This window comes from Electrophorus electricus, chromosome 19 (genome assembly GCF_013358815.1).
Source record: "Electrophorus electricus isolate fEleEle1 chromosome 19, fEleEle1.pri, whole genome shotgun sequence".
Lineage (NCBI taxonomy): Eukaryota > Metazoa > Chordata > Actinopteri > Gymnotiformes > Gymnotidae > Electrophorus > Electrophorus electricus.
In genome coordinates, this window is record NC_049553.1 from 4752631 (window position 1) to 4769716 (window position 17086).

Below are 17086 nucleotides of genomic sequence, written 5' to 3' on the forward strand. Positions count from 1 at the left end.
CACACACACACACACACACACACACACACAGGTTGTTTTAAAGCCATCTCATCTCTGAGCGCTTCCTCCTTCATTGCTGCGGTGTACTGCATGGCGCGTGTGTTTCTGCTGTGTGTAACAGCCTGCTGTCTCTTTGGTGTAGCCATGACCCCTGGCAGGTCCATGAAGGGAGCCGACTCGGAGAGGTCTGTGCAGAGCTCGTCTCACCACGCCAGCTCCTCCAGCATCTACCAGAACTGCGCTTTAGAGGTGAGAACAGCGCCCTCTGCCGACTAGACCTGGAACTCACCGTCACAGCATTTGGCACTCATCCCCAGTGCACCTTGGTCTTACTAGCACTTTGCTCTACCCACTCTACCAGCTGAGCTCCAGGGGTGTTCAGTGTAACACACCAGATGTCTGAAGTGTATCTAAAGCTCATGAAAGTGTTTATTTTAAGAGCATTGTGGGTTCGAAGTGTGGGCTGGACTCCTCAGGAGGAAGTGATGAAGTAGTGTGAAATCGGTTACTGCACCTTTAATTATTGATTGGTGTGATAAGGCAGTTAGTCCAAAGCATCAGCAGGAAGCTTTTCCTGGTGAAGTATTTTTGTATGCATTTCTCCCTTAGACATCATCTGTGGTGTCAGTCCAAGATATCATTTGTCATATAGCGTGTGTGTGTGTGTGTGTGTGTGTGTGTGTGTGGCTGCCTGCCTGCGTGTGTGGGTGTTTGCCCCTTAGGTGTTGATGTCCAGCTGTTCTCAGTGTCGCTTCTGTGATGCTCTGGTGTATGATGAGGAGATCATGGCGGGCTGGACGGCATACGACTCCAACCTGAACACCACCTGTCCGTTCTGCCAGGCCTCCTTCCTACCCTTGCTGCACGTGGAGTTCCACGACCTCCGCACCACCCCTGGGTAAGCTCCCAAACGTCTGACACAGAGGCCAGGTGAGAGAGTGAAGCCAAATGACAAGTTGGAAAACACAGCGGCTTGCCAGTGCAGACTTGGGCTTTAGTGGTTGTTTCACCCTCCCGAGTGCCTTTCTCCTATTATGTATGTGCCAAGTTCAGGGGAATTTCAGAAATGAAAACAGAATGTCCCTTCATTCACCGCTGCGCTGTTTCACCTACTCCCATCCTGCATGTCTATGGGAACAGGTTCTACCTGAAGACTAGCACTTCAGGAGACAGCATCCACAGGGCTAGCCCACGGCCCACGGCCTCCCACGGCTCCTCAGAGGTGACGGCGGGCGGTCCCAGCGAGCCCCCAGACCTCATCAGCTTCGCAGAATGCCCCACAAGCAAGGAAGAGCCCGACGACCCGCTGACCTCCCAGGCCGGGACACAGAAATCGTATGCCACTTTCATATTAATGTAATAACATACGGAGCATAATAACATATATTTATGTAATAACATACGGAGCCGTGCGCCATAATATACGTGTTATGTGTAAGTTCTTTTACGTGATCTGACCCAAATACAATGCCTGGGTTATGCATGTCATAGCACTGGCAGTCATTACCCGAAAACCAAAGACAGCGTTAAATTTAAGCTGAACTCTGGGTCACACCGATATGCCGTTAATTTGCATAAGGGGGAGGGAAAAGGGCAGGATGTCCAGGCTTGTTCTTGGTAACAGTTGTCTCTTCGGAGGTTGTCCACTGCACCGGGAATGCCCATGCTACCGAGCCACCTATGCCTCCCCAGGTCAGGGCCGGAGATGGCGCTTTCAGACCCCCTGAGCCTGCTGGCGGTGCAGGGTGAGAAACGCGGTACATCTCTGACCCGTAGCAACAGTGTAGGAGGGCACCTGCACAGCCTGGACTCAGCGCAGTGGCCCAGTCACGGCGTGTCCACCTCCAGCCTGCCAAACAGCCTGCAGGAGGTGGTGGTGAGTGCTAATCCCCCCCCACCCCCACCCTCCGCCCGTCCGCACCCAACTAGTGACGTTTAAGCCTTTTCCAAATACTGAAAAACACAGATTGACCATAATAAATGATGGGACTGCTCGAAGTACATCATATTTTTGGACAGGATGTGATGTCATGTGATGTTTGCAGATTCCCAAGAGCGGTGCTCCACTATTTCCACACATCGTTTGGGGCGAACTGACCTTTTTTCCTCCCCGTGCCGCAGGACACGCTGGGCCAGAAGCGCCCCGACCCGCCGCCCGTCTCGGTGCCTTACCTCAGCCCGCTGGTGTTGCGCAAAGAACTGGAGTCCTTACTGGAGAACGAGGGCGATCAGGTGCTCCTTTTTCAACCAAAATGGCTTTAAAACTGCTCATGGTTTTTGAAACATTATTTAGGGTCCTTTCCCCCTGATTTTGAGTAGCGTACGAGAACAATCATTTAAATTGGTCTTAATTGTCTCATTCCTGCGCTGTGTTCTCCAGGTGATCTACACCCACAAATTCCTCAGCCAGCACCCCATCATCTTCTGGAACCTGGTGTGGTATTTCCAGCGACTGGACCTGCCCAGCAGTCTGCCAGGACTCATACTTACCTCTGAACACTGCAACAACGGCGTGCAGGTCATGCACGGTTCCGCTCTCGCACACCTCCACCCACTCTTCTCTGTCTGCGCGTCCTTTTTTGTTTTTGGGGTTTTTTTGCACATCATATATCCTTATCCCATTATATATTTTTCTAGCCGCGTCACTAAAGCGTTGTGATAACTATGCGCTGTCACCTGGTTGCTAAAACAATGATGCCACAACGAGTTGGAGGATGTTGTCCTGACATGCCCCCCCCCCCCCCCCCCCCCCCCCCGCATGTGCCGCTGTAGCTGGCGCAGACGTCCCTGCCCCAGGACAGCAAGCAGGTGTATGTTCAGCTGCTGTGGGACAACGTCAACCTGCACCAGGACCCCGCCGAGCCCCTCTACCAGCTCTGGAGGACCTTCTGTGAGTTACCGTGTGGCTGATGGCAGCGCTGCACAGAGAGCAGTGGCACTTAAGCCAATCGGTGTACCCTAGCTAGAGAAGCAGGAGTCCTCAGGTTAAATCACAGCAGATGGCGATACCCGGTACTCTCCTGAATGAATGTTTTCCACCCCAACCCGCAGTGCGTAAGAAGGGCTCATTGGCCCCCACTGACCACCAGGAGGTGCGGGGACTACTCAACAGCATCGTCAGAAGCATCCAGACCAACGACGTCTACGGCCCCATCAATCTGCTCCTTAGGGACATCAAGAAACACCCACAGGTCAAACGACAAAGGTCAGAATATTAGACTTGTCACATCAGCTACTTGTGGGTGTGTGTGTGTGTGTGTGTGTGTACGTGTGCGCGCCATACTACTACTGAGTCTGAGCCTCCGTTTGCTGTCAGAGCAGCCCGAGGTTTTCATGAAATGTACTTTCTAAGGTTCTGGAAACGTTCTTGTGATGCTTGCGAGGTTTTGGTCCAAGTCGGCATGATTGCCAGATGTTATTGCTGCAGATTCACTTTCATGCTGTGACTCTCCCTTTCTACAGCACCCCAGAGGTGCTCTAGATCCAGTGACGGGAGAGGCCGCTGAGTTGCCACTCCTGTGCTAATACTAAACTGATATTCAGCTGGTAGGAATCACGATTCATCAGACCTGGCAAGGTTTCCCCTGCCTTTGACTGTCCAGATGCCTGAGCCTGTGACCACTGCAGCCTTAGGTTTCTGTTCTTGACAGGGCTGGAAGTCGATGTGTGGTCTTCTGCCGTTATAGCCCATCCATCTCAAGATGCAATGTGCTGTACGTGCTGTCATGCTGATTATTTGAGTTACCACAGTCTTTCTGTCGGTTCGAACCAGTCTGGCCGCTCTATTCAGACCTCTTTCATCATCACAGCACCCCCCCCCCCCAGAACTGGATTTGTTTGATTGTTCTTTTAACCCATTCTGTGAACACAGAGGCTGTTGTGTATCAAAGTCTTCGATCAGCAATTTCGGACCTATGTCAGAACTGGGGAGTGTATATATTATATATAGACTTGCACATGGCTTGTAATAGGCTCTTATGCATGTAAATTGTCTATAAATTAACCTAAAGGCCTTATTTGTATCTCTTCTTTTTCTCCGTCCCTGTAGGAGTATATACAGGGAGATCTTGTTCCTTTCACTAGTGGCCTTGGGGAGGGAGAACATTGATATTGGTGAGGAAACGTTGACATGAACCTGCTCATTCTCCCGTGTGGTTCCCTTTGCACTCAGCACAGTGAAGCCGTAGGCCCTTCTGGCTCTCACGCACCGCCTTTCTCTTTCTACTCACAGAAGCTTTCGATCGGGAGTACCGTGTAGCCTTCGACGAGCTCGGCCCCGAGCAGCTCAGAGCACTCTCGCCCATTGACGGCCCCCCCTCCAACAGCGTGCAGTGGTGCCTCAAATGCTTCGGAGCTCCATTCATCTGACCCGCCCAGCACCAGCAGCTGCACGGGGGCGCCACGCGTCTCCTCAGCAGACCCCGGCTCAGGCGCTGGGTGCGGGGGGGGGCTAAGTCCCCTTGTTCACAACTGTCACCCAAAGATGGTAACCTGTCATCATCCTCCAAAACATACTTTGGTTTTGTTCCATGCCTGCTTTTTTTTTTTTTTTTTTTTTTTTTGGCAGCGTTTTAGCAACGCCAGATATGTAGCAGGTAGTTGTTTTATTAGCGCGAGTTATTGAATGTCTTCAAATCATGGAAACATCATCAGGTATGTGCATGGACCCTGTAGAAGGGAAGTAAAGAACTGAAGAGGTGGGAACTCTCTCGGCCCCCTCAACACTGCCTTGCGTTCCATCTTCCCTTCAAGCCTACCTGTGGAAAGAGTCCAGAAGAAATGGAGCCGTGTTCTCTTGAGATGTCCATTTCAAGGGTCTTATACAATGTGCACTTTCAAAAAAAAATGAATTGCTTTATCTTTCTCCATTGTTGGTTGTACATATTTTTCTATGATGGGATATTTGAACTGATATTTGCCTTTTTCAAAGTGAGGGATCTTGTCCTAGATTTCTATGGAGTCAGTCTTAAATGCCAAGCCTATATTATCGATGTGGGTCTTGAGTGTCACAGTGCAAGGCCATGTTTGTGTGTGGTTTTTGTGTGTGTGTGTGTGTGTGTGTGTGTGTGTGTGTGTGTGTGTGTGTGTGTGAGAGAGAGAGAGAGAGCGCGAGAGCGAGCGATTGTGTATGCATGTTTTCATACATACCCAAGTGTATGCATGTGTGTAAACTGGCATCATACCTTGGGATACTGTGGCAACAGACAATCAAATTATTCCAGTAAGCTAGAGAAAATCTAATGTCTCAGACAAGGTAGCTGGTGGTAAGTTCAGGTTCTGTAACAGACAGTAAAGTAAGTTTTACTGGAAATTACATGTTTTTCTTACACCTTTGGACCTTAAATTTAAATATATTGTGGGGAAAATAAGTTTCATTGAAAGTTGGAAGTTTTACTACTGAAATGGAAAAAAACATTATTCACTCATACAGACATACTTGTCTTTAATAAAGTCATGATTATTTAGAAAAAATGTTCACAATCCCTATGTACATTAACCTTTTTTCCATTGGAAATTAAAATGTCCACTCTAGAATGTACAGCATGCTCCCTGTTCCTCTCGGTGTTCTTAATGGTGTTTTAAACCTTTTATGGTATTTGTGCATACAAATGCATATTAATTTTCATTGGAAGCTCGAGTCTTAAGTTAATTTTGCTGTCACTCTGAATTAATGACTTCTCAAGACTGACTGCATTGCTAGTCCTCTGTAGAAAGATGATTTGAAAGAATTTCAGTAGTGCTTGTGCCTTGTTACTTAGCCAAGGTAGGTTTTACTACTAATAAATTAATATGATAGAGTGAAATCAGTCTGCCTTAAGTTATCAGATTTTATCACTTATCGCTTAGTTTTTTTGACAGCTGATGTAAATATAGCATTGTCCCATGGTTTTGTCCTCGTAAAATAACAAATTTGTTTGAGGCAAATATGAAACAATTCCATATGTATTAAGGGGGTTTTCAACTTGATAACCACTGTTTCCAACAACCTCTATAAATCTAGATTTACCTTACACCCAGGAGATACGTACAGATCATGTCAGTCTATTTTCCCCCTCAGTAGCTCTGCCAGGAGAATCTGTTGCAAATGTGTTTAGGTTGTGGCTGGTTGGTTTGTCTGTGTTGTGTAGTACTCAATTGATGGTATGAAAGACAAAGCTCAACCTGATATCTTGGTCTTTGCAAGACCGTAGAATTACATTTTTATTGGGCAAACAAAAACAGCGCGTGTGTACTGAGTGTACTCTTGAAAGGCCAGAGGTCAAGCTGTAGGTGGATGGTTTCATGTTGTTTACACATTTGGAATATAACATTGTAATGAGATTTACTGCAGAATAAATCCCAGTGTTGGGACAGAATATAAATTATGGACGTCCATTGAGAACTCTGTTTAGGAAGTGCTGACTCCTGACCCAACACTCGAATCTTTCATATCCTGACCAATCTGAGATGGAGCTGAGAAAATAACTTGTAGTGCTATGACTAAAGGCTGAAAGAAGGGTTGTTTTCTACCCTTTCTAAACATTCCAACCTCATAAAACCGCTTGCATTGTGTTCACTGCAATATATTGTAATGGATATAATTTACTAACGACTGGAGTACCAAGCAACCTATTTATATAACAGACTTTTATTTTAAAGCATTATCCTTTACACTGCTGGCATAGAATTGCTTCGTTTACTGTAGCTAATGTTTTAACTCCAAGCAGTTCCTTCTTGTTTTACAGTGTATCTGGTTGTACTCACAGGTTGCAAAACTGATACTGTCCTGTTAAAATGATTAAATCCTGATATAGTCAGGACATTGAAAGCATTGAACAAGGATCAGTTCTGCATCCAGCAGAAGTCCAGGATAGAGGTTAAAACCATATTGCACAAGGACCTCTGGGAATAGTGTTTAACTCTCGGGTTCAATAAGCCTGTTCTTTCCAGATGGTGGGTCATCTGCCATCGTGTGGAGTGGGTGTAAATTTGTACAGCCTTCACTTGCCCTGCAATAAAACATGCTTTGTCCTGATTCAAAGATGCCTAATCTCTTAATTATGCGTGAATTTGATTCTTCTTTGGGAGTAGACTAGACATGATCTTGTATTGTAACTAGTTATTGTAGTACAGCTTATGTACTTGTTTCCTATGCTAAGTAATACGGCTACATTTATTTATGATTAAGGTAGATCCTTTGTTACTATATTCTGAGTGGTTTTTTTCCCACCTGTTGTCTCACCTTTTACTAAAACAATTTTTATTACAAATGGTTTGATGCATAAAAAGCATTTTACAGTAGTAGTTAATATGCAAATATATTACATGGATGTCATCTAAATGCCAAAGCAAATGACATCCATGTCAGAAACTTTCAAGATGACTCCAAACGACACAGAATATTTAAGAACCATTTTATTTATCAAATAAGCTTAGCACGTCAGGTTTAAGGTGAGGATTATTTCAGGTTAGCTATTTTCATTTCTAAAACCTTAGACAAGGGTGTATGATTTCATTCTTCTGAGCAACATTTAACACCCAATGGGATGCCAGCAACGTGAGTAATGCGAGCAGTGGAGAACAGTGGCTATGTGCAGCTGCCTAATGATGTGTTCATTTGGTATGTCTTGCATTGTTCTCACACGAAGCACCTGCATTCATGTATCTGAGGCATGTATTCAGAGAAAAGTATGAAATGTGTCTTTTAATTACAGCATTTTTTAAAGCAGCAGCCTATTCATACAATTATTTTTCATACGATAAAAGTCCACTTAATGAAGTGAAACACGTTTGCTAGAGTTGACTGTGGTGTTGCACCCTTTTCCCATTATGCGAGCCGTTCTGTTATTTTAGCGTTAGACCAACCTGCAGCCTAGCTTATTCCACCACAGCACACCATGAGAATGTCTAAGGTTTGCAAGTGCGCATGCGTCGATCACATGTTACCGTGTTGTTGCAAATAACATGCAGTTGCCGAAAGCGGCTCTTGTGAGTCGGATTGCAATTCAACTCTACAGCAAAATGAGTAGACAACTCGAGATCAGCGTCAGACCATCAAGAGAAACTCGAAAACAGCTTGGAAGCGGTTTACATCGTGTTACGTCCGAGTTATCGAAACAAAACTCTACGGTCTCTTTGTGTGAAGCTATTTAACCTAGTTCTCGTCCGGGGACGCTTTACACCAAGTACGCAGCTGTTTCTCGTACTTGCTCAACATGAACGTGCTTTTCTGGAATCAGCTCCAGGCTGGAAGCTCGGAAGTGGACTGGTGCGAGGGCAATTATCTGATCTACCCTGGAATAGCGGAGTTCTACAACACGGTGCGCGTTACTGTCTGTCCCGGTCAAGCGTGGCCGCGCAGCCGAAATTCGTTTCTAACTACTGACGACTTGTAAAACTTTAACAATGCTGGCTCATGGTGATTTATGAACTCCGTTTAATATATACATAGATTGACAGCTTTCACTGACCTTTACTTCTTTTGTCTATTTGTCTTTTTAGATAAGCAACATTCTGTTTTTCGTTCTGCCCCCAATACTGATGTGTCTTTTCCGCCAGTATGCTACGCATTTTAACAGTGGGATCTATCTCATATGGGCTCTGCTTGTAGTGGTCGGTAAGTTTTTAATTTATTTATCTATCTATCTATTTATCTATCTATTTATTTATTTATTTATTTATTTATTTATTTATTATAGTAACCTCGAGTAACCTAAACGTCGTCACAAGGACAGCTTGGTTCATGCTTTTAAGAAGAGTAGAGAACAATAGGTTGCGACCTCGCTTTCTCTTGCTTGCATCTTTTTTGAGGAGTGGACATTGGATATGAGGAAGCTGGAACAAATGTGTTTTGTAGACCTTTAATAATGGCTCATGCGATGCCTACCCTTTTTTACCTTCGCTGAATGAATTTAGACCATTTTTTATAATCTCCATCTGTGCAGTTCCACCAAACGAAAATAAATGTTCTTATTCAATACGGCTACACATTTCTGTGTTAGCTTTGGGGGGTGAGGGTAGTGTTAAACTTGGGGTGACCAAAAATATACCAACAAGCCTGCATGTGAAAACAGTGATCCTCTCAGAGTCCTCAGCGAGGTGGTCAATGAGGAACAAGGGACACTCTGTCTTTTGTCTCGTTCTGAGACTGGAAATATGCCCTCGCATATCGGCGTCATTCTCATAGTTTGTGAGCTGAGGCTGGTCGCCACCCCACCAGCAACGGTGGCAGTTGGTTTTTGCCTGCAGTTGCTCACCAGTTGTACGGACGGACTGAGCTCTTTGGCTTCATAGATTTCCTTCTGCATCACAATACACAGAGGACTCCTTTAGAGAGGCAGCACTGGGAGGACTTCATTTAACTTAAAAAAAAATGTAAGAGTTATAGTCATGTGGAATTGCACAACAGACGCTGCGTTCTTCAATGTTGTGTTTACAGATCATTAACAAAGCTTTGTTTGGTGAAATGAAGACACCACCAACTCCAGCTAAACAAGCATTGGCACTTGAGCCTTTTTAAGGCCGTGCTTGTCTTCTGTATGATATTTGTGGTTTGTAAGAGTAAAATGAATGACCTTCATGAAGTGCTGACACAGCCCTGGGTAGTGTTTGCATTGCTTTTGTTCAGTTGTTAAATCAATTATTCACCAGTGGCCCAGAGTAAGTATATTTTATAAAGAATGAAGAAATGGGTTGCCAAATACAGAAATGAAGACATCTATTGATAAAAAATGGAGCTTCCGTACTGAGTCATTGACACCATCTTTGTTGGGTGTTCTCAGAAGTACAAAAACATAACAAGGTGGTTTTTCTAATACTATCATTGCAGTACTCCCACACATTGCATTTTGAAAACTAGGTTCATATAGTCTGCTTTTCCAAGAGCCTTAAAACAGAGTCAGTGAATAGTGTAAGCGTGTCAGTCACTTTGATTTTCCAGTTGTTACACATACGTGAAATTTGTGGTGACTGCACGTGACATTTTACACATACTAAGCAGACAGAATTAAATATTAACAGCTAATCAAGAGCAATGCAAAATAAGATAAAGTATAATTCATATAATAGTGTATTATGTACTGTAGTGTTTGGGTGTATATGCAAAATAATATCCTCAGTATATATGGTACAGACACATGATGCATTTTGTACAGAGTAGTACAGAATAGTGTGGCGCATTGGTGTTGGGTGCAAAAAGGTTTGGGGGTGGGGGTTGCTAGATTCAGGTGAAAGTGTGTTGTAAGTTATACGTTGTGTAGCGGGAACATTTGACCCTGCTGTTATCATGTGTAGGCATTGGCTCCACGTATTTCCATGCCACACTGAGTTTCCTGGGACAGATGCTGGATGAACTGGCAATACTGTGGGTGCTGATGTGTGCCATCGGCATGTGGTTCCCCAAGCGTTACTTGCCCAAGATGTTCCGCAGAGACAGGTAAGGGGAACGCTCTTCTCGTGCGGGACTCTAGTTTGACCTGTCAGGTCATCTGGTTTATGCAACCTAGATTGAAATGGCTGAATGCTGCATTCATGATGCACCTCAGCTGTATGTTGATACAGATGGTGCATCTCTCTCTCTCTCTCTCTGTGTGTGTGTTTCCTCAAGGTCAAGGTTCAAACTGGTCGTTGGCATTCTCTCGGGCATCACTACCGGGCTGGCCTTCATCAAGCCGGCCATCAACTCGATCTCGCTAATGACCCTTGGGATCCCATGTACAGCACTGCTCATCACCGAGCTGAAGAGGTGAGAAGTACCGTATGTACTGCGTATGTCTGATGCATTCAGTCTTGTCTTTTTTCTTTTTTTTCAATCCCCCCCCCCACCATTGTTGTTTGTTCTAACTGATTTAGTCACTCCCGTGTCATGTTTGTTCTGTGTGTGCTAAGTGACAGCGCAGGAAGTGCACAACAGGAAGTATGGTCTGCCGCTCCTCTTCTGTTCTGAAGGCCAGTTGAGACTAAGATCAGGGGTGTGTGTGCGTGTGTGCGTGTGTGCACGCAGCCTGCATGTGTGAAAGAGATAAATAGAATGTCTATGAACTATGGCGTGAACTATGGCGCTACAAAGCATGAAGGTCGGTTTGCGCTCGGACAAAATATTGTCGTTAACACTATGGTGAAAGCTCTCTTGGTGTGTTTCATTCACGTAACAGCTTTTTGTTTTGTGCTGTTTATTACCATGGCACCACACCCTATATGGTGCAGTTTTCATTGGCTCCCACACTCGTGTTTCCTGCTCTTTCCCTGTCATCTTCCTGTTCTCTCACTGCTTGAACATTTGGCAGGCTCCAAGCTCTAGCGGTCTGTTATTGTTAGCGCTGTGCCTCAAGATTTAGTGACCTGGGTCAACACACAGTTGGTATCGGACACTATGCTGGCGCCACCAAACCTCATAAAGAAATGAAAAAATTTCTTATGGAAGTTGTGCACTGGAATGATATGGGGTACATGGAACTATTGTTTTTTTTGTTTTGTGTTTTTTTTCCTTGATGGTCTGTCAAGTGGTGAATCATATTCCAAACACAAAGTACCTTTAGTGGGCTCTGAATGCATCACTGGGATGTTGCCTGCTGGATGTTGGAGCACACATGCAAATAGTAGGGTAAAAAGGAGAACCATAACCAATGGAATGGGAAAGAAAATGTGGGTGTGATTTTCAAAGATGAATGTCATTAGTGTAACAGAGCATAGTTGTTTTCTTTTTTGTGTACTACACTTACAGAAGCATTTAAGATGTTTCTGAAAAACCTGCTTGACATCCAGGTGTAAACATAGTTAATGAAAGACATGGTAATGAACCATACTTCTGAGTGTACTTTAAACATTCCTTAATGTTATTAAGCTCTTCAATTCATCTATCATGGTCATTTTGGGATCCATTTAACACCAGTGAACAGACAGATGCAGCTGTAAGTGCATTTACAGCCGTTCACGGAATCGGCACATTTACTTCAGCCAGTGCAGTGTGATGCGTTGGCTAAGACTTTAAACAGTGCTGACAGTGTCCCCAAAAACCTGACTTCAGCAACTCTGGGCCAAATGGAAATATTAAATAAGCCTTAAATCTCTCTCTTTCTTTCTGAAGACCATGAAGGTTATTGCCCCTTCTGTCTCTGTGAGCAGGAACTCTGTAGAACTGTGGGTGGGAAAAAAACTGACCAGCTGATCTGAAGGGCGCCCTTCTAGAATGTGTCTTCATTTTTTGTGTGTGTTGTTGAGCAGATGTGAAAACCTGCGCGTGTTTAAGCTGGGACTCCTCGCTGGCCTGTGGTGGACCCTAGCACTCTTGTGTTGGATCAGTGACCGCATCTTCTGTGAGATGTGGTCGTCTGTCAACTTCCCCTACCTGCACTGCGCCTGGTGAGTGCACCTGCACATTCACTACATGTATTGTGCACAAGTCAACTTTGCTACAAGTCCACACTGCATCTGTGCACACCTGTTTCCACATAGGGCTCTTGAGTGGTTGCTAGTAGTGGAGAAAGCCATTCTGAAATTGATTTTCAGTAATGTCTATAAATGCTAAATGTTCCAAAACACTCACCACATATTTTTTTTTTAAAGCAACATCTTGTAATCCATGCAGTTTATTTCACCCATTATTTCAATACATAGGCACATTTTGATCTGCCTGGCCTCCTACCTCGGCTGTGTGTGCTTCGCGTACTTCGATGCGGCCTCTGAGGCACCAGAGCAGGGCCCCGTGGTCAAGTTCTGGCCCAGTGAGAAGTGGGCCTTCATTGGGGTGCCCTACGTCACCCTGCTCTGTGTTCACCGGAAGCCCTCCATCAAGGTGACATGACTAGACGGCACTACCCAAACAACGTTCTCCGTCTTCACTGCCCATTTCACTGGGCGTTCCAAACATGCCATAGACTAGTGCTTCAATTTTGCAAGTATTAATACTACTGCACGTAGTCTAGGGAACCTTGTTTATTAGTGTTCTTCAGAAGGTCTTGAGAAGACGTTGTGTAACATAAGCAGGCTAAACACAGATGTTCCTGTTGCTCTGTAAGTAAAGGGTCAGTTGCCTCAAACTTACATTTTTATGAACCAGCAATGCAACTGAGAAACTTTAATTTCCTTGTGTTGACACTGGGGGGGGAAAAAAGCACAAGAGCTTAAATGCATATTTTGCTTGTTTGCTGTTTGTTCACACTAAAACTACTGTTCACTTTTCATTTTATTTTATTTAATAATTTGAGTGATGGTTGTTCACCTTTTGATATTAATGTTTTGCAGATATGCTAGGATATACTAGATGAATAGAAAAAAAGCTGAGCAAAAAATGTGTACCATGTACCAAAAAGGAATCTAATCAAATTTCTGAACCAAGAACAAATTTACAACCACTATTTCTAATGTTAACAATTATCTGTATTAATAGCTGACTTTTAAAATGACCATACCTTTAAAATGAAATATATTTGCTATTAATATGGACTCATTGATTTACTTTCTAGTTTAATGGCATCTATAGGCTGAAACATATCAGCCAGATATATCATATGCACTTGTTTCATCCCTCTGTATGAAAACTTTTTATACATTGATATATATGATATATGAATGTCATAATTAATTGATTAAATAGGTTTAATGTGAGCCTTTTTGGCTATTCCATATTGGATTTGAGGACATATTCTTCTAGTTACAAAAGACTGTTTGGATATGTTTGAAATGTATTTAAAGGAATGCTCTTCTGAGAATGTCTGGCAAGTTTCACAAATGGTTGTTTTTCTTTCCCCCATGTGACTGGTGTAACTAAAGGCATACTATTTTTAGAAGGATTGCTTGCTGAAAGCACTGACACGGCCTTACCTGAAGACACTGGCATGACTTTTTTTTTTTTTTTTTTTGTCTTCTTTTGACTGAGGACAGTGAAAGCAGTGTCAAAGATGTAATTATTGCACAAATGATCGTGTTAAACACATTCTCAGTCAGCCATCCTTGAAGTGTTTTTCTGTGACCTCTAACAAAAACACTCCAATTTTTCTATGTGGAAAGTTACTAGTCAGTGTCCCCTGATCTTTTGTAAAGGGAGAACAATTTTGCCATATCCTAAGAGAATTGAGTTTGTGTTACTTTGCACATACCATGAGGGCCTTTGATGTATTTGATGCCTGCCACTCATACTTCACATAGACCAAGCATACAAAGATTTTTTTCTCCTGTTTTTAAGCAATGAATCATTTTATAAGTGTTGATGATAAATGACTGTTTACAATGGAGCAAAACATTTAATGTCTGTATTTTTGCATTTTATGTAATAAAAGGGCGACCATATTTTCAGCCGTGCTTATGATTAAGGAGCCTGGAGCCTGGTGGACAATATTTTTGTGCCATTTTATTTCTATACAAATTCAATAAATATTCAAACAACAACTTTTAATAAATAATAAAAAGTTAAATATTTACAATCACTAATAAAACCACCAGAAAGTGCTTTTTGGAGTGTAGTAACTCCAGTGTGCTGAGGTAAAATATAGCACTATAGTAGTAACAGAGTGTGCTTATGTATATATAACACCACAAAGAAAAAATCCCACAGAAGTGAAAGTAACATGGTAAAACCTAAGGTTAAAACCCTCTCTCAAGTCTCTCCCACACCATGGCTCTGTGCTCAGCTGTTAGACAGGGGCTGACACCTGCCCCCGTTTTCTCCACTCTCCTTCTGAAACGATCTCTGTCTCTGGCCAGTTGCAACCAGCAGGATCCATCTCGCGCCGCCCGGCTGGCAAATGCCCAGGCCACTAGGTGGTGTACTGTCACCTCCTCGCTGAAATGTACCTGAAAATGGCAGTTACAGGCTGGGATCAATCAAATTTGGCTTGACTAATACTATGTCAAATTGGGCATGTAGTACAAAAAGAGCACATGCAGAACATTTGATTCTGATCTGATGTTCAAGAAAAGAATGGGGATGCCCCTCTTTGCTTGTTATTTCCATTCCACCCTTCACCCTTCACCCAATCACAGACACACACTTGTTTTTTTGCTTTGATATAGATGGTTACTGTTACAGGTTCATGCCTAGTCAATGGGTCTGAACTAATAACAAGTTTTTAAATGGCTGACATGTTCATGAGACCATGCTTCTGGCTAGCTCTACGTAATTCATGACTGTTCTTATTTATTACTTGCACAGAATTGCATCACTTCTATTCCAAAACAAATCTCCATTCAGGAAACATTCTCTGTAACCTGGTTGCCTACAGATTTTCCACACTGCAGTTTTCGTCTTTTACTAGAGTTTAACATATAATGGTATAAGAACTTATAAAACCCCATAGCAAAAATACTATTGAAAAGCACTTCATATTCTTATCACTAAATATACTTTTCTGCCTGTTTCTTTGCTACGATCTATTCAAGTAGTGAACACTATATCAGTACTATATCAATGTTATATCTACCTTCTTTGTCCCTTCCTTCGTATTCCGCTCAGGACTGGGCTCTTCTCTATCTGTAGATGTTTGCTTCTCAGCCTTGCTGGCTGTGGGTCTTGAAACTGGGCACCTTTTTCTAGCATCCACAGTATTTGCTTTGACTCCAGTGGAGCTGGAAAAGTAGAGTGGATTGTACGGATCGCTAGTGTTTAAGAAGCACTCCCATAACTCTGTGCTCTCTGTGGACATCTCTGAATCATCTTCAGCATCTGACCAGTTGGAATCCTCTTCCTTACTCCTTTCTGGTTCTTCTTCCTCCTCAGAAGGGTGCTCCTCCTCCTCAGCCTCATCTTCACTGTCATCAACACCACCGTCATCATCTTCCTGCTCCTCTTCCGACATCCCAAATTCAAGCCAATATGAAAGCATAACTTCATGTCCATCAGGTGCAAACTTGTCATGCTTGGTTAGAGCCACATCCACGGGGTCTTCCATGCTCTTTGTTAGTGGCTCCAGTGACTTCATGGTGTCCCGTGTGGTTTCTCTGCTCCTGGCTGCCTGTCCAGGCCACTCTTGGGCCTCCAAGCCCAAAGCTCTTTTCTTCGACTCGAGCGTCATGGCCATCGTTTCTTTGGCATATGTTAAGAACATGCTGGTGTTTAAACGGCTCACATTAAACGCTGTAAAACCTGTACAGTGATGGAGGACTTTCCACACCATCTCCCACAGGTGACTTCTGATCTTTTGAAACATGGTAAGGATGTAAACACGACTGTATGGACTTAGCTGTGAATGTTCTTTTGTCTTTAAGGTGTTAGGGGAAAGTACGGGGGTCTCTATGGTTGGGATGTAAAGGGCTAACTGTGGTAGGCACCAAGAATATAATGGGTGACTTAGATCAATGGTGAGTAGTGCCATAGCAATCACTTTCACTCTGTAAGAAAACAAAACAAACTGAAATTACCACAGTGTACTACAAACACGATCTCCACAATGTTTGCTGTCTTTCCTCTGGCTACATTAAATTCGGTAACGTTAATAGCAAAGGTGATATCTTAAGTTATCCGTTCTGTGCTATCGGACCCAACTAGTCTACCCAGTGTTTACATTCCCGTATAGCCTAGCAACAACCCAGCCATAACAGTGTGTTTAAATTATTTTTTTTAATATACTTTTCAGAAACATACGTTTTCATTTCTATTTTACTATTTTATTTTAGCATATCACTGTTACAACATACTTAGAAAACTTACGTTTTAGAAATCAGCCAGTTGCTTGACAATCACTCCAGTGAAGATTTTGAGTCACCGAGTTCAGCTCACTTCTATTCCTCACAGTTGTCCGGGTGTCCCTTAAATGGCGCACTTCCATCTCGACTTAGTAATCGGTTATCGCTTTGTTTATAATCGTCACTTTGTTATCAGTCTGTATTTCATCTCACTTCACATTCTTCTGCTCTGTAAATAGAAATAGCACCGTGAACGGCACTCGCCGATTATATAGTGCACGCTGACGTCTCGCAAACGGGCGGTGCCTCGCGCTGTTTCTCCAACCCCAGAGCCGGAAATCACGCAGCGCTGCGCAGTTTCGTGACGTTTCTAGAAACTCCGCCCCCGCCCCCGCGCCCACCAGGGCGCCGTCGAATTGAGACGAGGTTGCATCATATCTTTATATGGAAAGTGAAATCCATAACAAAGCAATTCGGGAAATGAAACAGT

The 17086-nt window shown here is 43.6% G+C and overlaps 3 protein-coding genes across 6 annotated transcripts in view; 2 read left to right on the forward strand and 1 right to left on the reverse strand.

Annotated features, from left to right (window-relative positions):
• dennd4c (DENN/MADD domain containing 4C) overlaps positions 1 to 4991 on the forward strand; it is a 37354-nt gene extending 32363 nt beyond the window's left edge. For 3 of the 4 annotated variants that reach the window (XM_035536697.1, XM_035536698.1, XM_035536699.1), the window contains 10 exons: positions 143 to 249; positions 723 to 898; positions 1141 to 1335; positions 1639 to 1876; positions 2122 to 2232; positions 2381 to 2518; positions 2773 to 2890; positions 3052 to 3205; positions 4049 to 4113; positions 4232 to 4991. In XM_035536697.1, coding sequence (XP_035392590.1) covers positions 143 to 249; positions 723 to 898; positions 1141 to 1335; positions 1639 to 1876; positions 2122 to 2232; positions 2381 to 2518; positions 2773 to 2890; positions 3052 to 3205; positions 4049 to 4113; positions 4232 to 4368 — 1439 coding nt within the window. In that variant the 3' untranslated portion in view covers positions 4369 to 4991. The remainder of the gene's footprint in view (positions 1 to 142; positions 250 to 722; positions 899 to 1140; positions 1336 to 1638; positions 1877 to 2121; positions 2233 to 2380; positions 2519 to 2772; positions 2891 to 3051; positions 3206 to 4048; positions 4114 to 4231) is intronic. The other variant, XM_027009906.2, reaches the window with a different exon arrangement.
• A 2924-nt stretch (positions 4992 to 7915) lies between these two features.
• Positions 7916 to 14265, forward strand: acer2 (alkaline ceramidase 2). Its single transcript, XM_027009898.2, has 6 exons — positions 7916 to 8300; positions 8482 to 8596; positions 10273 to 10414; positions 10586 to 10723; positions 12202 to 12339; positions 12595 to 14265. Exons 1-6 carry the CDS (start codon positions 8196 to 8198, stop codon positions 12779 to 12781), a joined length of 825 nt encoding a protein of 274 aa, XP_026865699.1. The 5' UTR covers positions 7916 to 8195; the 3' UTR covers positions 12782 to 14265.
• Positions 13820 to 16856, reverse strand: ppp1r15a (protein phosphatase 1, regulatory subunit 15A). Its single transcript, XM_027009962.2, has 3 exons — positions 16622 to 16856; positions 15396 to 16302; positions 13820 to 14769 (listed from the first exon to the last, which is right to left on the reverse strand). The coding sequence occupies exons 2-3, from the start codon at positions 16284 to 16286 to the stop codon at positions 14560 to 14562; spliced, it is 1101 nt and encodes a 366-aa protein (XP_026865763.2). The 5' UTR covers positions 16287 to 16302; positions 16622 to 16856; the 3' UTR covers positions 13820 to 14559.
• Positions 16857 to 17086: the final 230 nt, after the last annotated feature.

Coding starts and splice junctions, on each gene's coding strand:
- acer2 (XM_027009898.2), top strand. CDS start 8,196: ATGAACGTGCTTTTCTGGAATCAGCTCCAGGCTGGAAGCTCGGAAGTG. Junction 8,301..8,481: donor TAGCGGAGTTCTACAACACG/GTGCGCGTTACT, acceptor TTGTCTTTTTAG/ATAAGCAACATTCTGTTTTT. Junction 8,597..10,272: donor GGCTCTGCTTGTAGTGGTCG/GTAAGTTTTTAA, acceptor TATCATGTGTAG/GCATTGGCTCCACGTATTTC.
- ppp1r15a (XM_027009962.2), bottom strand. CDS start 16,286: ATGGCACTACTCACCATTGATCTAAGTCACCCATTATATTCTTGGTGC. Junction 14,770..15,395: donor CGAAGGAAGGGACAAAGAAG/GTAGATATAACA, acceptor TGCCATTTTCAG/GTACATTTCAGCGAGGAGGT.